This window comes from Rhizoctonia solani, chromosome 16 (assembly GCF_016906535.1).
Source record: "Rhizoctonia solani chromosome 16, complete sequence".
NCBI classification, from domain to species: Eukaryota; Fungi; Basidiomycota; class Agaricomycetes; order Cantharellales; family Ceratobasidiaceae; genus Rhizoctonia; species Rhizoctonia solani.
In genome coordinates, this window is record NC_057385.1 from 2175733 (window position 1) to 2193263 (window position 17531).

The 17531-nt window shown below is 50.0% G+C and overlaps 3 protein-coding genes across 3 annotated transcripts; 2 read left to right on the forward strand and 1 right to left on the reverse strand.

Moving 5' to 3' along the window:
• Positions 1-1094: 1094 nt before the first annotated feature.
• On the forward strand, positions 1095-8880 carry RhiXN_01947 (dual-specificity tyrosine-(Y)-phosphorylation regulated kinase; the record flags this gene model as incomplete). Its single annotated transcript, XM_043321766.1, has 14 exons — positions 1095-1169; positions 1307-1470; positions 1518-1677; positions 1735-1921; positions 1977-2086; positions 2535-2741; positions 2793-3230; positions 3282-4635; positions 4668-7199; positions 7254-7615; positions 7667-7894; positions 7969-8365; positions 8418-8821; positions 8875-8880. 14 exons carry the CDS (start codon positions 1095-1097, stop codon positions 8878-8880), a joined length of 6624 nt encoding a protein of 2207 aa, XP_043187589.1.
• Positions 8881-9298: 418 nt separating this feature from the next.
• RhiXN_01948 (uncharacterized protein) lies at positions 9299-11386 on the forward strand (the record flags this gene model as incomplete). Its single annotated transcript, XM_043321767.1, has 4 exons — positions 9299-9624; positions 9685-9778; positions 9835-10115; positions 10174-11386. 4 exons carry the CDS (start codon positions 9299-9301, stop codon positions 11384-11386), a joined length of 1914 nt encoding a protein of 637 aa, XP_043187590.1.
• Positions 11387-11628: 242 nt separating this feature from the next.
• RhiXN_01949 (malate dehydrogenase) lies at positions 11629-17327 on the reverse strand (the record flags this gene model as incomplete). Its single annotated transcript, XM_043321768.1, has 20 exons — positions 11629-11710; positions 11755-11787; positions 11840-11862; positions 11913-11983; positions 12032-12163; positions 12786-13572; positions 13623-13723; positions 13779-13841; positions 13891-14005; positions 14061-14162; positions 14221-14418; positions 14476-14537; positions 14590-15423; positions 15470-15563; positions 16019-16132; positions 16192-16325; positions 16383-16508; positions 16579-16783; positions 16835-17183; positions 17227-17327. 20 exons carry the CDS (start codon positions 17325-17327, stop codon positions 11629-11631), a joined length of 3726 nt encoding a protein of 1241 aa, XP_043187591.1.
• Between the last annotated feature and the right edge of the window lie 204 nt (positions 17328-17531).

Sequence of the window (17531 nt, forward strand, 5' to 3'; positions counted from 1 at the left end):
TATACCACTCTTTTATTGCGGGTAACACAGGAAATATGTAGCATACCACCAATACACAATCACTTTATTGTTGTTGTACATAAAACGACTGAAATGTAAACAGACACGATATAAATAACGTTTGATCTTCCGCACTATGTGCCCTATCCACGTTCATTAACATGAGGCGAGTTGGTACCTGATCGTTAGTTGAAGCATGTGCGTATGAGTGCTCAGGAGCCCCAATAGCGACGATCGCCTGAAATTCGACGTGCATGTATACTACTTGCGTAATATTATACCATCGCGTTGCCTATCTATCGAACTTCGAAGCATTGCCGCCGGGTTTAATAGCTTAATTGTGCATGTGGATACGGCGCATATATGAGGATATGCCTCAACCCACTGCAATCATTTTGTCAACTGTGCCGTCCCTAATTAAACATACAAAGCGTTGAATTAGGGGAAGGACACAAAGACCACTTCCGAACGTATTCCACCATGTCGCCAGGGTCTTATAAGATTTCCCCAATTTATCTGGACCCAACTGGCAAGAAAGCCATGATTCGGCCGGCTTGAGGTCTGGGAATGATGCCCTTTGGCAACACACCTTTTTGTCGAATCTCATCCTAGTAACATTGGAGTCACCGGTTTGTTCAAGTATATGAACCGCAAAACCTGATATAAGTGAAGTTGTACAACTTCGATGTGATCCGTTGTGGGGCAAAGGATCATAACATCACATCATTTCGTTGAAATGTAGATGATACACAGCTATATGCGCATAAATCGATAATTAAAAACAGAGAGGTTAAAATTTCAATAAAATACTCGCAGTGCTCCAAATCACGTTGACACCAAGAATGTCGTATGGCGCGTCCCAGGTTGGGATTTGCAGCGTCGGAATAGGTCGATCAGTCACAAAAACAAAGAAGCGCTGTAATTAGGTAATGTATCATCTCTTCGCTTTAACTTGACCTACACTGATATCCGAAATGCAAGCCATTGGTTTCTTACGGGGTTCGGTGGGAACCTTTCAATCAATACGTACTACTGGAACAATATATGCCAAACCCAACTTGATTAGACCATGTTCTCGCCCTTGTGAGCTTGCGATGTTGGGGCTCGTGAGAGGCATGGCGAGTGTTGGATTAGACTCTTTGGCTCCTGCAAGGGGTTCTACACACCAGGTGAGTGAGCTGTTGTAATAAGTAGTTAAGAATAGATATTGGGTGGCGGAAGTTTTAATAATTTTGGCGTGCCCAATTTTATGCATCTGTTTTCTTCCTGTCACACCCTCTCTTCAAAATTGACATGGCTTTCGTAGCCGAAACGCCTTGGTCGTGGCCAAGGTTCTGGAAGAGGCGGCACTTCTGGCCGAGGTCATAAAGGACAAAAGGCGCGAAGTGGGAACGGGAAACCCAAAGTTGGATTCGAGGGAGGACAGACGCCAATTTCCAGGCGGTTCCCAAAGAGAGGTTTCTTTAATCAGTAAGTTCACTCTGAGCAAAGATAACAATGACTCATGGGTCGCCAAGAACCGGCAAAACGTGGGCTCCGGTAAATCTCGAACGCATCCAGAGCTGGATTGACCAGGGCCGATTGACGTCTTCACCTACACATCCAATTACAGCTCGAGAGCTCTTGTTATCTGGGTGTGTACATGGTGTGCATGATGGGGTCAAGTTATTAGGTGATGTAAGTCGAGAATTGTGTTTCGCTGCGTGATATGTCTTGAAATGGTACCGAGGACAGGGCGCCGAATTTTTGAAAACCGCGATCCATATTGAGCCATCCCGGGCGTCTCAGAGTGCAATCAAGGCGGTCGAGGCGCTTGGGGGGAGTGTCAAGTGCATATATTACAATCCACTCGCTCTGAGAGATTTGGTCAAGGGAAGGACCGATCGGAAACGTGCTGCACCGACGCGTAAATCCGATATTGGTGAGTGCCGCTTAAGATAAGAATTCAGTACGGATGGGTTGAAATTGTTGTGCAGAATGGTATTCGAGCTGGAAGAACCGTGGATACATGGCCACCCCCCAGACGGCGGAAGAAGTCAAGGTGGCGAAAAAAGCGATATTCGCAGGGCCAGGGCCTCGAGTACGCGTGAGCACAGACTTAGTAAATGCATAAATGTCGCGGTTGTATATGAATTTATTCATGTAAACACACTGCCATAGCCATATATACAAGCGCCCTATCACAACAGTATTCGGATAGTTGTGGCAGTTTGTGTGTGTTTGTGCGGGGAAGCAGAGAGGCCAATCGCAAGGTTGAACAGGCAGGTCTGAGCGTCAACGACGACCACGAGAGGATCGCTAGTTGTGGACACATACCTGGGCTAGAAGGGGATGCCTAGGGCCTAATTGGCATACAGGAGCATAGCCACTTAACGAGCCGTCTTGCTGGCTGTTCTCGTCGACGACTTCGTTTGGATTTCGTTTTTGTTTCTCTTTTTCTTTTTCAGTCTGTTTTTTTTTCTCGTGACGACCAGGGGACCGAGGCGTGTAGGAGCGCGTTGGAGATATCGATTGGTATCTAGATCTGATTATAGCTGAAGATGTCGCGAAGCTCTCCTCCACCAACCTCGCTGCGGCGACCCTCGGGCACCTTCCGCACAAGCGTATTAGGCAACCACATTGCAGCCCCCCCGCCACCGCCAGAGCCATCTGAGGCAGACATCGAGCCAAGACGCCAGGAGCGCAAGTCATCGCGACATAGCATCCGCATAGAGACTGGATCAGCCAATCCACCTTCAAACGTAAGATCACATATATCGAATATTGTTTTCCTCTTGCTCACTATTCACCAGGCACGTCTTAACACCGAAGATAAGACGCGCCCGACGTCGGTTGCATCGTCCGAGTTTGACCCATACTACTTTTCAACACATTCCCCCAACCAATCACGACGCGCCTCGATCGCACCAGAAGAGACCCCACCAGATGCCGTTCAGGAACATCAGTCCACGGTCAAGGCTCGCAATCGGCTCTCGATTAACCGCACGAGTTTATTGATTCCAGACACTCCTGCCCGAGATCCGGCATCTATCGACCGTCGTGGACTGGTCGGAGTCGGAGAGCTCGCAACCCCGCGATGGACTGTAGCTCGCGACGCGCGCGTAGTATCTCATGGTCATCACGAACATCACCAAGATGGTATTCATCCTCCCCATACACCAGGTGAGGAGGTTCCAAACAGCCCATGGACTATCGAAGCTATAGAGGCTAGTGATTCAGGTGATGGCAGGGTGAGTACCTGACTTTCTTCTTTTAGTCGCATATTTTAATATCAGTTACAGTTGTTATCAACAAAGTTTCCTCGTTCAGGGCTCGCAACCTCTTCTCGAACGTCACTCTCCTCCAGTGTTTCTGCCAGCCATCGTCAGGACTCTGGCCAACCACCACTACCTCAGATCGAGTCCTCCATGCATAAATCAGTTAAACCGAAAATGTCCATGACAGAAGAATCAGGGGGAGAAGAAATCTTGTATAAACCCCCACCGCGAAAACCTGCTGCAAGGCCCTCCGTCTCGTCTATCTCAGGAAAGCGTCTCAGTGGAGTTTATGCCCATTATCGTGATGGTGCTGGCTCGTCGGTTGACATTGTTCCAAGCCCGATTGATGTTTCAGAACAACCCTCTCCCTCCACAGGGTCCGCGCTTCTACCGCCCCCTTCTGCTTATGGTCAACAAACATTCCCTAAAGCTAGGAAGCGCACGTCAGACGAGTTCGCAATGGACCAAAGCGGCACCTTGATTTCAAAGACCACGGGTTCCGCGATAGTGAACCCTGGTGCTGCCGAACGAGAAAAGGAACGCGAAGACAAGATCTCACGACGACGAAGCCTAGGTGTTGGCGTACCGACCAAGTCCGACCGTACCCCCGGCAAGGAACGACGACGAGGCGAGAGCATCGCATTGGGCATGAGCTCCACCAAGTCCCCACCTGCGAGCGCGACTCCACGCGTGACAGGCGACAAACACGCCCGACAAGCATCTGCCTCCTCTACGTCATCTTTCCACGATATCACACATCCACGACGCCACGACTTTTCGCATCTCCCACCATCCCCGTCGACGAGCTCTATTCAACACTTCATGAGGCACGGAACCGCTCCCCCTGCACCCAATACGCCCCCGCTCCCTTCCCACCAGTCCTCTCCGGCTGTGGCGCACTCGCTGCTACGTGGAACTCAGGAGGGATGGGCTGCGCTAGAAGATTCCTCTACCGCCGAGGCGCTCCGCAAGCTTGATGGTCTATCTGGGAAAAGTGTGCGTGCTCGTAGTTCGGTTGGGAGTAGCAGTCGTCCTAACACTCCGGGCAATAACAAGACTGGGCGCTTGTCGCACGCAGGGAGCAAGGAACAACTTGGATCAATAGTTGGTCAAGAGGCAGATCCCCCTCCTCCCCCAGAGCAAGTTGTCGCTGCTAACACAGGAGCTGCCGAAAACCGACGAGCAGGGACGGGCCGCCAGGAACGCGGGCTAGTATGGGTCCGCCAACTCCGAAGCGAAGTTCAGCCTCTTCCACAACTTTCACCGGTACCCCAACAACAGGGTCCCGTGACTCGGCCTCTCTTTCTGCTGCAACAAGCGCCACCTCAATGTCCCTCTCCAGCCGCAAGCTACGAAGAAATAGTGCAGGCAGCGACGCGTCGAGCGGGCCAGCTGATGCCGCACGGCTAGCTGAAGAAGAAGGCTCGGGCGCCGACATCCCTCCTGTCCCACCTTTGCCGAAGGACTTGAGCGCGTACAGGACACCACCCACAGCGGTTGGAATCGTATTCCCCACTTCGAGCTCAGCAGACGACGGCGGTGCTTCGACAGATGATCCCGACAGAACTGTTGTATTCCCGAGCATGACCATCACCTCCCCAACATCCCCTCCTGTGGCTCAACGACAGCCTTCCAAGAAGTGGAGCTTCTCTAACGCGCTGAATCTCAGGTTGCCTGGCTCGGCTGGTTCTCCAAAGGAGTTGGGGTTGCACATTGGCCCGGGAACGCCTGGCAAGGAGAAGGAACAGTGGACCAGCAAGGGAGAACAACATCAGCCAACATCTCAAAAGGATGCCTACTCTCAACACTCGATTTCCCAAAGAACACCTCGGTCTCAAGGGTCAGTCTCATTCAGCGCTGGACACGGCGAGATAGATGCCTCCGAGTCGCCCTCGGATTCGTCTCCTCTTACTGGCGGTGGAGGAAGCTTGGAGAACTGGACTGCAGTGGAACACGAATACTCTCCAGGCGCGCACGACTTTTCGCCAAGCGCTCCGGCAAGTGCAATGGGAGAATATCATTCGTTTTCGAGGGTCATGGAAAGTGCACACAACTACCCGAAGACACCCGACGCAAACACCCAGGCCTTCCCAAGGACACCCGAGACAGCGCGCACTCAAGCTTACCCACGAACACCCCAAGGGAGCCATCTATCGGCCGTACCCGAAGGATCTGTTCGACATGGACCGCGAACTCCGGACGGTCATGCATCCGAAGCGCAAAGCATGTCGAGCTCAAGTACACTCGATACTGCTGCACAGGTGGTGAGCAGCCCATCACCCAAGGTGCCACGGAGATTGACTCCCTCGTCTATTCCTTTCTTCCGCCGTTCCTCGTCTCACTCCATCCACCAGGGTACGCAGCCCATTACCATCTCTCATCGTCACCAGCAGCGCGATCGTGAGGGTTCCGTGTCGCCCACGTTCCCAATGCCACAAAGCCTGACTCATCAGGCCTCGTCCCACTCGGTATCATCTATGGCATCTGAGTCTGGATTTTCTCAATCCGGTTACTCGGGGGTGTCTGGGCCGCCGAGCGCTTCCAAAAAGACGAGCGTGCTCAACCTCGGTTCATTACTCAAGGGGTCCAGCTCGCGGAAGAGCATGGGTGGTAGTGGTGATAAAAGTGATGCTAACAAGTCTGGGAGGAAAAAGAGAGGAAAAAGAAGGACGACAAGGAGCGCAGCGAGAGCAGAATTTCGGCGCTTATGGGAAGAAAAGGGGCAAGGTCAGTCTACTACTGTGCTACAGAGAACCTTGGACTATATATTAATCTGGGCGAATTTAGACCATCTCGTCTGCGGATGCAAAGCGGGGATCAAAGCCAGTGAACCTCCCACCAATGCAGATGTCGAATCTACCGGCGTCTACTGTTCAACGTGTGGCCAACCTCAAGTCCAGCAGCTCGCCTTCGTCTGTGACCCGAGCAACGCTTTCGTCTTCCAACCGCTCGCAGCATCTCCGGCCAGCAACATGAGCAAGGCGTCCGACGCATCCCTCCGAAGCACCCGACACCATCTTCCTACAATCGCCGGTTCGCCATCGGTTGGTACAGGTGGTCAACACTCAAAAGAACGGGAAGGAGTGAGCGCCATGTCCAATGTGACTGTCAAGGATACACCCACCAAAATACCGCGTATGTCCACTCATCGCACGCCAGTTCATGCTTCGCCAATCAAGCCTGGACTAAATCCTTTTTCCATCCCCCTTGTAGGCTCTCGCCGCACGAGTTTGAACGTTACGGGTCTCGGCACAGCGCAGCAATCGGCTCAGACTCCATCGAGAGACACCTCGCCGTCCGGCCAAAGCTCAAATACGAACGAGTTTGGGATGGTTTCTTCCAACGAGACCCCCAAGCCCCACTTTGCGGGCGCAAGTCAGTCGGTCAACCATCGCTCCTCGGTCCGTGCATCACCACAGTCCGTCTCGCGTGTGCCACGCCAGTCACTGGTCAACCTTCCGATTACCACTGGCAATTCGTCTTCGTCATCCTCAGCGGCTACGCCATCTGCCAAGAAGTCCTCACATCCAGTATCGCTTAGCAGTCTCCGCAAGTTCTCGAATAATTCCACCTCTGTGAGCGCCGGTTCTACTTCTAATGGAGGAGCAAAAGAATCCCATCACTCACGCCTTTCCATTCTCTCTCCAACGAAATTGAAGTTTTTGAGCCCCAAGGTGAATTTGCCTGTCACCCGAGTCACGGATACGTCTTCCAGGAGCATTGTCCCTGGGACACCTTCGTCCTCAAGGCAGTCCTTGTCAACACCGTCTCCTGTACCTCAGGAAGTTGATGATGAGGAAGTTGCTGGTGATGAGGAAATGATGGCCTATATCAAGCGGCTGCATGCTCGCAAGCTCGCTGCCGGCGCTAAGCGTGAGGAGCTAGAGGACATGCTCAAGTTCCCTGAACCGATTCCTCCTAAGGCTGGATTAAGCCCTGCTGGTAAGTACATTAAAGCCTGTGCGAATTTATCCGGAACCTCATTATGCCCTGTAGATTTGCTCGCTTCGTCCCAAAATGACTACTTGTGTCAGTACGAGCGCAAGGAAGTGATGGACTTTGAGCGCGCCTACTATGTCGGCCAAGGCAGCAAGAAGAACATGGCCACCCTTGATCATTCCACAAACAACTATGGCTACGATGATGAACGGGGCGACTATTTGGTTATCAAACATGACCACCTCGCGTACCGCTATGAGATCATAGATACGCTAGGGAAGGGCTCATTCGGACAAGTGCTTCAATGCCGTGACCACTGCACCGGATTGTCGGTAGGAATCAAGATCATCCGTAACAAGAAACGGTTCCACCACCAAGCCCTCGTTGAGATCAAGATTCTCGAAAGCCTCAAGAAATGGGTGAGCCTTAATATTTGATTGTTGAGGTTTGTACTCAGTTATCACATTTAGGACCCCGAGGAGAAGAGCCATGTTTTGAAGATGAACGAGTATTTCACATTCCGCAACCACTTATGCATTGTTACCGAGCTGCTCAGTATCAACTTGTACGAGCTCATCAAGGCCAACGGGTTTGCTGGATTCACTACAGCCCTCATCCGCCGTTTCACGACTCAAATGCTTGCGTCGCTCGTGCTGATGCGCCAACATAGAATCGTCCATTGTGACCTCAAGCCTGAGGTAAGCAGTTTAATTTTCGTTGGAGCGTCTCTTAATGATGTCCCATAGAACGTCTGCTTCTGCATCCAGCCAAGAGTGCCTTGAAGGTCATCGACTTTGGTAGCAGCTGCTTCGAGCATGAAAAGGTCTACACCTACATTCAAAGTCGATTCTACCGATCCCCAGAGGTTATTCTTGGGATGAATTATCATATGGCCATTGATATGTGGAGTCTTGGATGCATCTTAGCCGAGCTCTATACTGGCTTCCCCATCTTCCCTGGCGAAAACGAGCAGGAGCAACTTGCGTGTATTATGGAGGTCCTCGGGGTTCCTGACAAAGACTTGGTTAACAGAAGCTCAAGGAAGCGTTTGTTCTTTGAAAGCAACGGACAGCCACGCCCTGTTGTCAACTCCAAGGGCCGTCGTCGCCGCCCTGGTTCGAAGACTCTTGCTCAAGTCCTGCGTTGTGACGACGAGTTATTCATTGATTGTGAGTACCTGAGTTTCTAATAGATCTCCCCTTAAACTAATTATCATTGCAGTTATTGCCAAGTGCTTGATATGGGATCCGGAGCGTCGACTAAAGCCTCAGCCTGCGCTCCGTCATCCGTTTATCACCGCGGGCCGTCGTCCTAAGATTACTAGCCCTGCCCCTGCTATCAGCTCGCGCCACATATTTACCCCTAGCTCCTCAACTTCGACTGTAACCAGCTCACGCTCAAAGCCCCACGCGACTCCTCAAAAGTCACAAATTGGTGCTCCCACCCTCAGCTCTCGAATCGCCCGTGTTCCTGCCAGCTCTACCAACGCCTCAGTACCCCAGACACCTACCTCTGCATCACACACCACCAACCAGGGTACAACTCCTTCTCATCGATACCGCGTCCCTGCATCGTCTTCATACTCTTCGCGAACACTTGCACCTACATCATCCAATGGCTATGCGGTGAGTCAGCCACGATCCAACTATTGTCCCCTCAATACTAACTTTGCTTGTAGCAGTAAATAATGAGTTTTTTTACGACATTAATTCTTGTGGAATACCTACAAAATTCTAGGCTCTGGTAGCATACGTGGATTTTTTATGCTGTGTTTGCTTTCCGGCTATTACTCCTTTTTTCGTATTATCATTGCTACCTAGTTTCATGACATCTTCTTTACTACATCGCAAATACTATTTTGATCTTAGTTGGTTATATGCCCTAAAATATGTCAAGTAAGATATGCTTCCCGGCACAATAGGATACACGGGCCGGATCCCATACCTAAAACCAAAATGAATACTGAGATTCATATTTACACCAAATCGCTGCCATCAAACTTCTGTTTACGTAAGTAATTCACAGCCCGCACCATAAAAACCCCGTAGCCACCCCATTCTTCATCACCCTCCCTCCATCCTGTAGCCACATCGACACTAGCAATGAGTGAAATTCCTTCTGATTGGCCAGCTGGTGTACCATTTTATAGGTGGCCACCATTCCCTGCCAAACCAGAGGGTGTCACCATTATTCCCTTCTCACAATTCGTAGCCACGGGAATCAAAGTGGATCAGGACGATGATACGCCTGGTGTAGACCAGCAAGGTATACCAACAATCGGATTACAAGCTCGCCATGATGGCGAAAAGAAGAAGCGTCGCAAGAAGAGGAAGAACGACAAGGGTGAAACTGTTGAAGTTCCTCTTGCCTGGTGGGAGGAATTGGAAGAGGACACGAAGAATGCACGTCCAATTTACAAATATGATCAGTAAGCGATGGCTTAATCGAATAGCGCACTGCACTCTGACTGACTTTCTTTGTCATGAAGACGCGAAACGTATCTTGATCGAATGATTCAAGCATGGAAGGACTTTAACGAGAAGAGACACTTCCCTGTACATGTTCAGGCAGTAGTTCATGCAGTAAGTTATTTCGATTACACAAGTGCCCTCGATATTTACTCGAACTTATTAAACAGCTTGGTATATGTCTCGGACTAATCGATCCAAACCCTAACGGAGTCAAGACCAACAAGGAGAAGGCAAGCTCTCAAGATGGGGAGTCGGACGACGACTTTGAAGACGAAGAAAAGGCGGAAACATCGGGTACTCCTTCGGCGCCCGTCACCCAGGATCTGTATGATGCAGACCTTAAACCTGAAACAGCAAGGGAAAAGGCAATGGATGCCTTCTTTCAAGATCCCGAACGTGTCATCAAGCTATTCTTAACGTCATATGCCTATGACAAGGGTATATATTGGTACGGTTTCGTATTAATTTTACTCGAGTTAGCCGCCCTAAACTATAGTTATACTCAGGAACGAGGCCAAGCTGCATGACACCCCGATTCTTGTTGAAGCATTCCTCAATTTTCTTGATACCAATCAGGTCTTTGGTCCATCAGAGAAGAGCACACGATTCGGTGTTGCTCAAGGAAAGAAAATTGTCCAATTAGCCAAGGAAGAAATGCCACATGCCAACAAACTGGCAAACATATTTCCTGACAAATGGGGAAAGGCCTGTGGAGCACTCTGGGGCCAACGACTCTCAGGGCCATCTACTTGGGTGTTTGGTGAACTCCTTCCTGAAGAAACTACTGCAGACAGCGAGATGGACACGCTTGATCCAGTCGCTCCGGTACAACCTGTTATCACAGGGGACGATATAATATTCGAACCAACCGATACTGAACTGCTAATTGACGGAATCGAGCCACCCAGTATTAATGGCGTTCAAACAGAGTGGACAAATATCAATTCGAACACGAGCGGCTGGGGTTCCCTTAACGCATGGGGTTCTGGCGATACTGATAACGGTGCATGGCATGGGGAGGGCGAAGGCGAAGGCGATGCCAACTCGGGCGAAAACTCTGGTGAAAACCCGACTTGGAACATGGATGCATTTAAAGAGCCTCCTCCTCCGGACCCCAGTACCGTTTGGGGCAATTTTGCTCCTCCAGGGAGAGAGCAACTCGAATCCATTATTGGGCCAAACGAGCTCGCCAGGACCTATGTTACACTGCGTGTTGAGATAAGCTCCCGAGTGATTGGCACGCTTACCGAACCAGCCCAGAATACCACAGCTGCCTCCGAGGGGAATTCATTCGCGGACATTGCCCAACGACGCCTGGCTCGGCTCACGTTATCACCATCTCGTTTCTTAAAAACAGCACCCGCCTATGGCGCCTGTATCACCCAACCTGACGTGATGGGTCTTTCAGTTGACGATTCAAGGTTCACTTGGGTGGGATCACATGATCCCAGTACTAGCGATATTACTATCTTTGTCCCAACCGATGAAGATCTACTGGATGTCATAAGAAAGGGAACTGGGATGACGATAACTGGGACGTTTATTCAGGTCGCCGAACTTGCCCCCCCGAAAGAAGACGCACCCGCAGAGACCGGGGCAACTGGCGGGGCGCCGCCCAAGAAGAAAAAGAAGAAGGGAAAGACAGCTACCACAGATGTTCGTTCGTGGTGGTTCTTGTACCAATTAACACAGGTCTTTCCGACCTTTTACGAACAGTAATGGGTTCTTGGTGAGATTAATCTACATTAATGTAAAAGAACGGTACTATGTATGCGTGTGTATGGATTTAGCGCCTTCTTGATACTAAATGAAATCAATGCAAATTTCCTCTGCTCATTCCATATGTCTATATTTACGAAAAGTTATTATTGAATAAATGAAATACAAGGGGTTTTAACAATACAAATAAGTCAATAAATACAGCTGCTTCTCGATGTATGTGGAATGAGCCAGAAAGGGTATCAAAACGAGAATTGCACTGGGATAGTGCTATGCGATAACACAATCTGAGCCACTTCGTCCCTCGCATCTGAGTTGACGGGTCTGGTGAGAACAAGATACTTGGCATTTGATAGAATTCAACTCACTTTTCGTTGCAATACCCTGACTTGGGTCGTTCGCTACGGAAACCAAGATCAATGTTGATCCAAGTTTTTATCTTTCGATACTTACGGGTATATAGCTCGTTCGTATTTCTGTGAAATATTTATTAACTCCATGCCGTTTACTTATTGAATAAAATTACCTGTCTACAGGATTTAGCATTGCAGCCGTACGGGTGATTTCGACTTTTTGTGCAAGTTGCCCTCAGGCAATCTAAGGAGTTCAGTACGTTAGCTCATTGATTCCGAACACCGAGCAAACGTTTGCTCGCCTTTGATGCCAACAATTGGCCCCTCCTTAATGCGCTAAAGTATCCTGGTTCATTGCTCGCAAATACTTTAATGAGTTCCTGAACATACTGTGTGGTCACAAGCTTCGAAACGATATCGTTCTCTGTGTTGGCCGCGAGTTAGGCCACAGTGTCTAACGAAAAATTCGTACATACTCACACAATTTGCCTGCACATATTATTTGGTATAGATGGAAGTACTAGAGGGTGATAGCGGGGTGGTAGAGGGCGTGGCGTGGAACGAGCCATATGGCCACATTATATAGGCCAAGCCGTGCCAGGTTGGGCTGCGCTGCAACCGGGGTTTAGGAGCTAGTGGACAGCCGTATTAGTGCTTGGGACATCGTGCAATATCCAAATCGGGTACACGATCGTATAACGCGTGGCGGTAGATTTTCTAGAAACACAGCCCCCGACGCTAAAGGAAAAAGGAGCATGTGCAAGTGGAGAAGTGACCGGAATAAGGCGCAACTGGCCTTGTTTGTATTTGAACAGGGCTAGGACTGTGTGGAAACGTTCAGAATAAATACACAGGGCGTGCGACGGAGTATATAAGAGTTCGCACACCTGGACCGATGCGTCTATTTTCCCACCTTTGTTCGAAAACAAATGAGTAAGTAACCTACCGGTTAGCGGCCTAGACCCCAGTGGAATGCATAGTATCTGAGTGAATGATACCGATACGTGCTACTGCCATGAGTGGCAGCCACCCCGCGCTATTCCTACCATCCATCAAAGCTCGGGATACATGCGTTGTGGTAAGTATAGACTTTTCAGGCACTTGAGACAATCCCCCCAACATTTCGGAACGGGCTCTTAATGCTTCTTTGGCAGTCCGTTTGATAAATATTTGAGCTATCAGCGTCAGCAATGCATGCGGCGCCAACGTTCGATCCACGTGGGATTCGTCTACACCCAGGAGTTCAAGTGGAAGCTTGATTTCAGATGATGGATTTGCGTTGTGTCTCTTGGATGCGTATTCAAAAGTCTTGAGTCTCCAATAACGAGTCAACGCATGGAAGGCTAGTGTCATATGAGGAGGAGCACAATCCACAAGCTGGGAGGCCCCACGAAGAGATGCTCTGCTACCAAGGGTCGTAATTGCACCAGGGGCTAAATTTACCCGTTGGATAATCTCGCGTAAGGGACGCAGCGTTGTCCAAAGTCCAATGTCGCATGTAGGCCGCTGAAAAGATCCAGAGGCTATGCAAGCAAACTTGGAAGGTCCCAGTATCCGACTGGTTGGAGGGTGCCTCGAGATGTCCAGCCCGCAAACACCACAGTATTGAATTCCTTCTGGTATGGATAGCACCAGTTCATCTGGGACAGGGGATGCCTCTTCCATCTTGATGCGGGCTACGCTTAGTTCGGGTCTTGGGAAAGATTTCTCAGTCAGGAGGTGCGCATATAACTGTGTTGTAGTAAGGGACTCCACGAGGCCAGGCTCCATATCGGCGTCATAGCTGCTGTATTCAGTCTTGAGCATACTGAGTAGTGCTCTAGTATAGGCCATCTAGATTACCGAGTGAGTAATTATAGGAGCAACGAATAATGAAAAGCAACCTCTATCGCCTTCCGCCGACCATGAACGGCATCGAGTAGATCCTGATGACTGTCGAAAAGCATATATGGAACTTGCGGAACGTGCCCAAACCTTGCAGCATCTACAAGGATTTTTTTTAACCTTAGAAGTAGTAATCGATAAATGATAGAGTATACCTTCCAAAGTAAGTGGTAGCCTTGCGCGAAGCTTACACAATACAGGAACAATCCTTTCGTGCACTATAAATCGTTAGTAACAAAGGTAAATGTCAAGCAAATCAAGGCATACCCGGCTCCGGTTCTTCATTCAAAGGCACTTTCTGTCTTCTGAAGCTTCCTGAGAAATAAATACCCTCTTGAGGCTCCGACTTGACAACCGTTTCTTCTATCAGTTCGCGTGTCTTCTGTTACTCTATCCGAGTCTCCTCGATCTTGAGACCAAAGTATACTGTTGGGCACGTTACTGATATCAGGTGGAAGTAACTGTGCGTTCTTGTCCAACTCGACATCAAAGATTTGCTCAACACCTAGTGTTGCGTTTCCCGAACGAACAGGATCCAGCTGAGACGTACTGTATAGTTAACGTTGAATATCTTGGCCAGTTTAATTATACACTCACGTCTATCCAGTGCGTAATAACGACATCCTTGGTGTTATCATCCGCAAATATCAACGTAACCCGGGCTAGGAACGGCTGCTTCGAGAGCCGGGATATTGCAAACGGAGGTGACGAACAGGTAATCGTATCTTCAAAGACAGGCGGAATCGAAGCACATTGTACTCTCAGGGCGGATAGAAAGGTTGTTATATGATCGGACTGTTACGATGGTTGTGAGTAAAGTATATATATGCAAAGAAATATATAACAACTTACATAAGATGGTGCATTTAGGCGAATCATCCACCGATGGGTAGGTCCACCTGGTTGAACGGAACCTGCGATCATCTAATTAGCACACCTTCCCTAAATTTAACCATTGATACGAACCCCGGCGCAACGACCGACTCCAGTCCGAAATGACTATACGTTTCTTGATATGAAACCGGCTCGCATTCGGCACATGTATCGCTGGAGTCTCAACATAAGCCTTGTCAGGAGCACAACTACCAGTCGGCTCGCAATCAAGTTCCCCTTTATCGTCGTTTTCTTCTTGCACCCTATTTCGCCTCCTAGGAGCCCACACGCCATACTTTTTCCACCTCTGATTCCCAACCGGTTCGTCAACGCTCTCGATATCAACAACCTCATCCTGTCCAAACGCCCTGATCTCCCCCTTTCTCGCCTTTCTCCCAAGCAACCTCGCCAGCTCTCCCGTATCCGCACTCAACCCCAGTCCAACGCCTTCCACCGCACTCTCAAACAGTTCTTTTAGCCCTCTTACGCCCCCGAGTTTGACTTGAATGCCCTCGTTGATGATCTGTGCGTATCTCGTTGGGTCTTGCAATGCGTCAATGAGGGTACTTGCCCCGGGCGATCGCAGAAATTCGTCGTGCGATGCATAGGCGTAGGACGGGCCGTGGGCTATACGTGCGTGGTTGAGTAGGCCTTGGAGACTTGCACTTGGGTGCGGGGTCGGACAGGACGGGTGTGGACAGGACAAGAGTAGGAGCGTGTGGTCGGATGATTGGGGGATAAGATAGAGGTATTTGGAAGATGAAGTTGATGACGATGGATAGGATGTGGTAGGTTCCGACACAAGTGATATGTACCTCGGGGTGAGTGGTGTGCGGGTCAAGGTCCAATGGAGCATGGAGGGCCCGAAACGATTCGATAGCTTGCTGTCTGGCTTGTACTGGGTCGGGGTGACTTGTTTGCCTTGGCCTGCGAAACTGAGAGGGATAGCACAGAAATGAGAGAGTTTGCTCACCTTTTGTTAATACCTTCTTCAACTGTTCGGCCCATGCTATTCTGGCCTCAATTACTCTGGCTACTCTCTTTCGAAGTGCGATTTCAAGTTCGATCTGATGGGTTAGGGTAGCCTGAGTTCATCTATAGAGCTCCATGTAGTTATTCCAACATAACCAGCAGATTTCCGATACATACCCTCCTTCCCTTCCCTTGCAATAATATGAACGTCGGAGCTCTGCGGCTCGGTACCTGGATCCTCTTCGTCATGCTTTTGTTTTTTCCCATCGTCCAAGTCAAGTTCCATGAGACTCTAATATTTTTGCCAGTGATCTTTTAGGCCAGCCAAATAGTTGAGTTTCAAAGCAAAGTTGTGAGTGTGGCTCGGATAATGGTGGCGACAACTTGAGAAACTTGAATTCCAAACTCAGGGTACAGTTCAATTTCAAATTCAGCGCGATGGTAGAACGTATTTTGTATTCATAATAGGTCATGAGCTACTTGGTACGTGATTTTTTATTTATTTATTTTACATCTCAGATGCACAGTAAAGTACTCAAGCACCAGTGACAAACTTGGCACCCTTGGCAATGTTCTTCTTGAGCTCGGGCAAGCACTCGTCGATGAGCTTCTGCTCAGCCGGGGAGACGTTGCCAACAGGGTGGATCTTTGCAACACCATTGGTCTGAATCGATAAACGAGTGTGAGTAAATGCGCGTTGGAGACGAGAACAGAAGCACATACGCCAAGCTCAACTGCCGAGCTAAAGAATTCGACGCCCTCCTTTTCGTACAATGGGCTTTTAACAAAGGTGGGCGCAACGATACCCTTTTCACCGTTGAGAGCGCGGAGGAGCTGGTTGGTAAACTTGGCCGCGGCTGTTTCACAATGTCAAGTTGGGGGTCATGTTTAGTTGGATTCCCAAGAAGACGCACCGTAAGCCATGGAAAGGGTAGCAGATCCAGCACCATCCTTGGCCTTGACGACTTCGTCACCACCATATTGAATGCGATTGACGAGTGCCTTCCACTTTTCACTATCGGGCTGGAGGGACTGGCCGACTGGAGAATACATACCAGATTAGATCGCCAAGCGACAAGAACGGGGGGGAGGAGGAATGCATGTACCCACCCTTGCTCTGGCTCAAGAGAGGAACAATGGTCACACCCGAGTGTCCACCGACAACGGTGACCGGAGCCTCGTCGGGGGTAGCCGCACCGTCGACCTCGGACAAGAATCGGGCGGCACGGACGACGTCCAAGGTAGTGACACCAAACAACCGCTTGGGATCAAACTTGCCCGCCTTTTTGAGCACCTCGGCCGCAATCGGAACGGTCTAGCACGCAATCAGTCCATGAGTTTAATCTCAATACGAATAGGACACTACCGAGTTGACAGGGTTGGAGATGATGAGGATATGCGCATCGGGTGCGTTGTCCGCAACGGCCTGTGCCAAATCGCGCACGATGCCAGCGTTGGTGTTGAACAAGTCGTCACGGCTCATACCGGGCTTGCGGGGAACACCGGCAGGGATAACGACGACCTTGACGCCCTCAAGGGCCTCGCTGAGCTTGTCTTGGGGGTATCCCTTGACGGTCGAGGGAGTGTCGACGTGGGAGACATCGGCAGCGACACCGGGTGCACCGCGGATATCGTACAGACTCAAGGAGCTAACGAGCTTGTCTTGCTTGAGGAGCAAAGAGAGCGGCTGGCCGATTCCACCTGGATATATCCAACTGCGGGTGAGCGTGCGAATATGCTGGATGAATGCGCAGATACTCGCCTCCAGCACCCAGCACAGCGACCTTGGTCAGCCGCGAGCTCGAAGTCGAGAACGCACGGGCGGTGGGGATCGTACGGAGCGCAGCACGGGAGAGCATAGTGGGATGGGGGCAGAACAAGAGTTTGTGAGGCTCGCGTCAACCCAGAAAATCACCCCTTAAGTAAGCCACACGATGGCGTATGTAATCTCTCACGCCGATCCTCCCCGACCCGTGAAACAGACAAGAGGTGAGAATTCCCATAGTGCAAGTAAATAAAAAAATGAAAAAGCAAACAGAGCCAGTCTACATACACGCGAAACC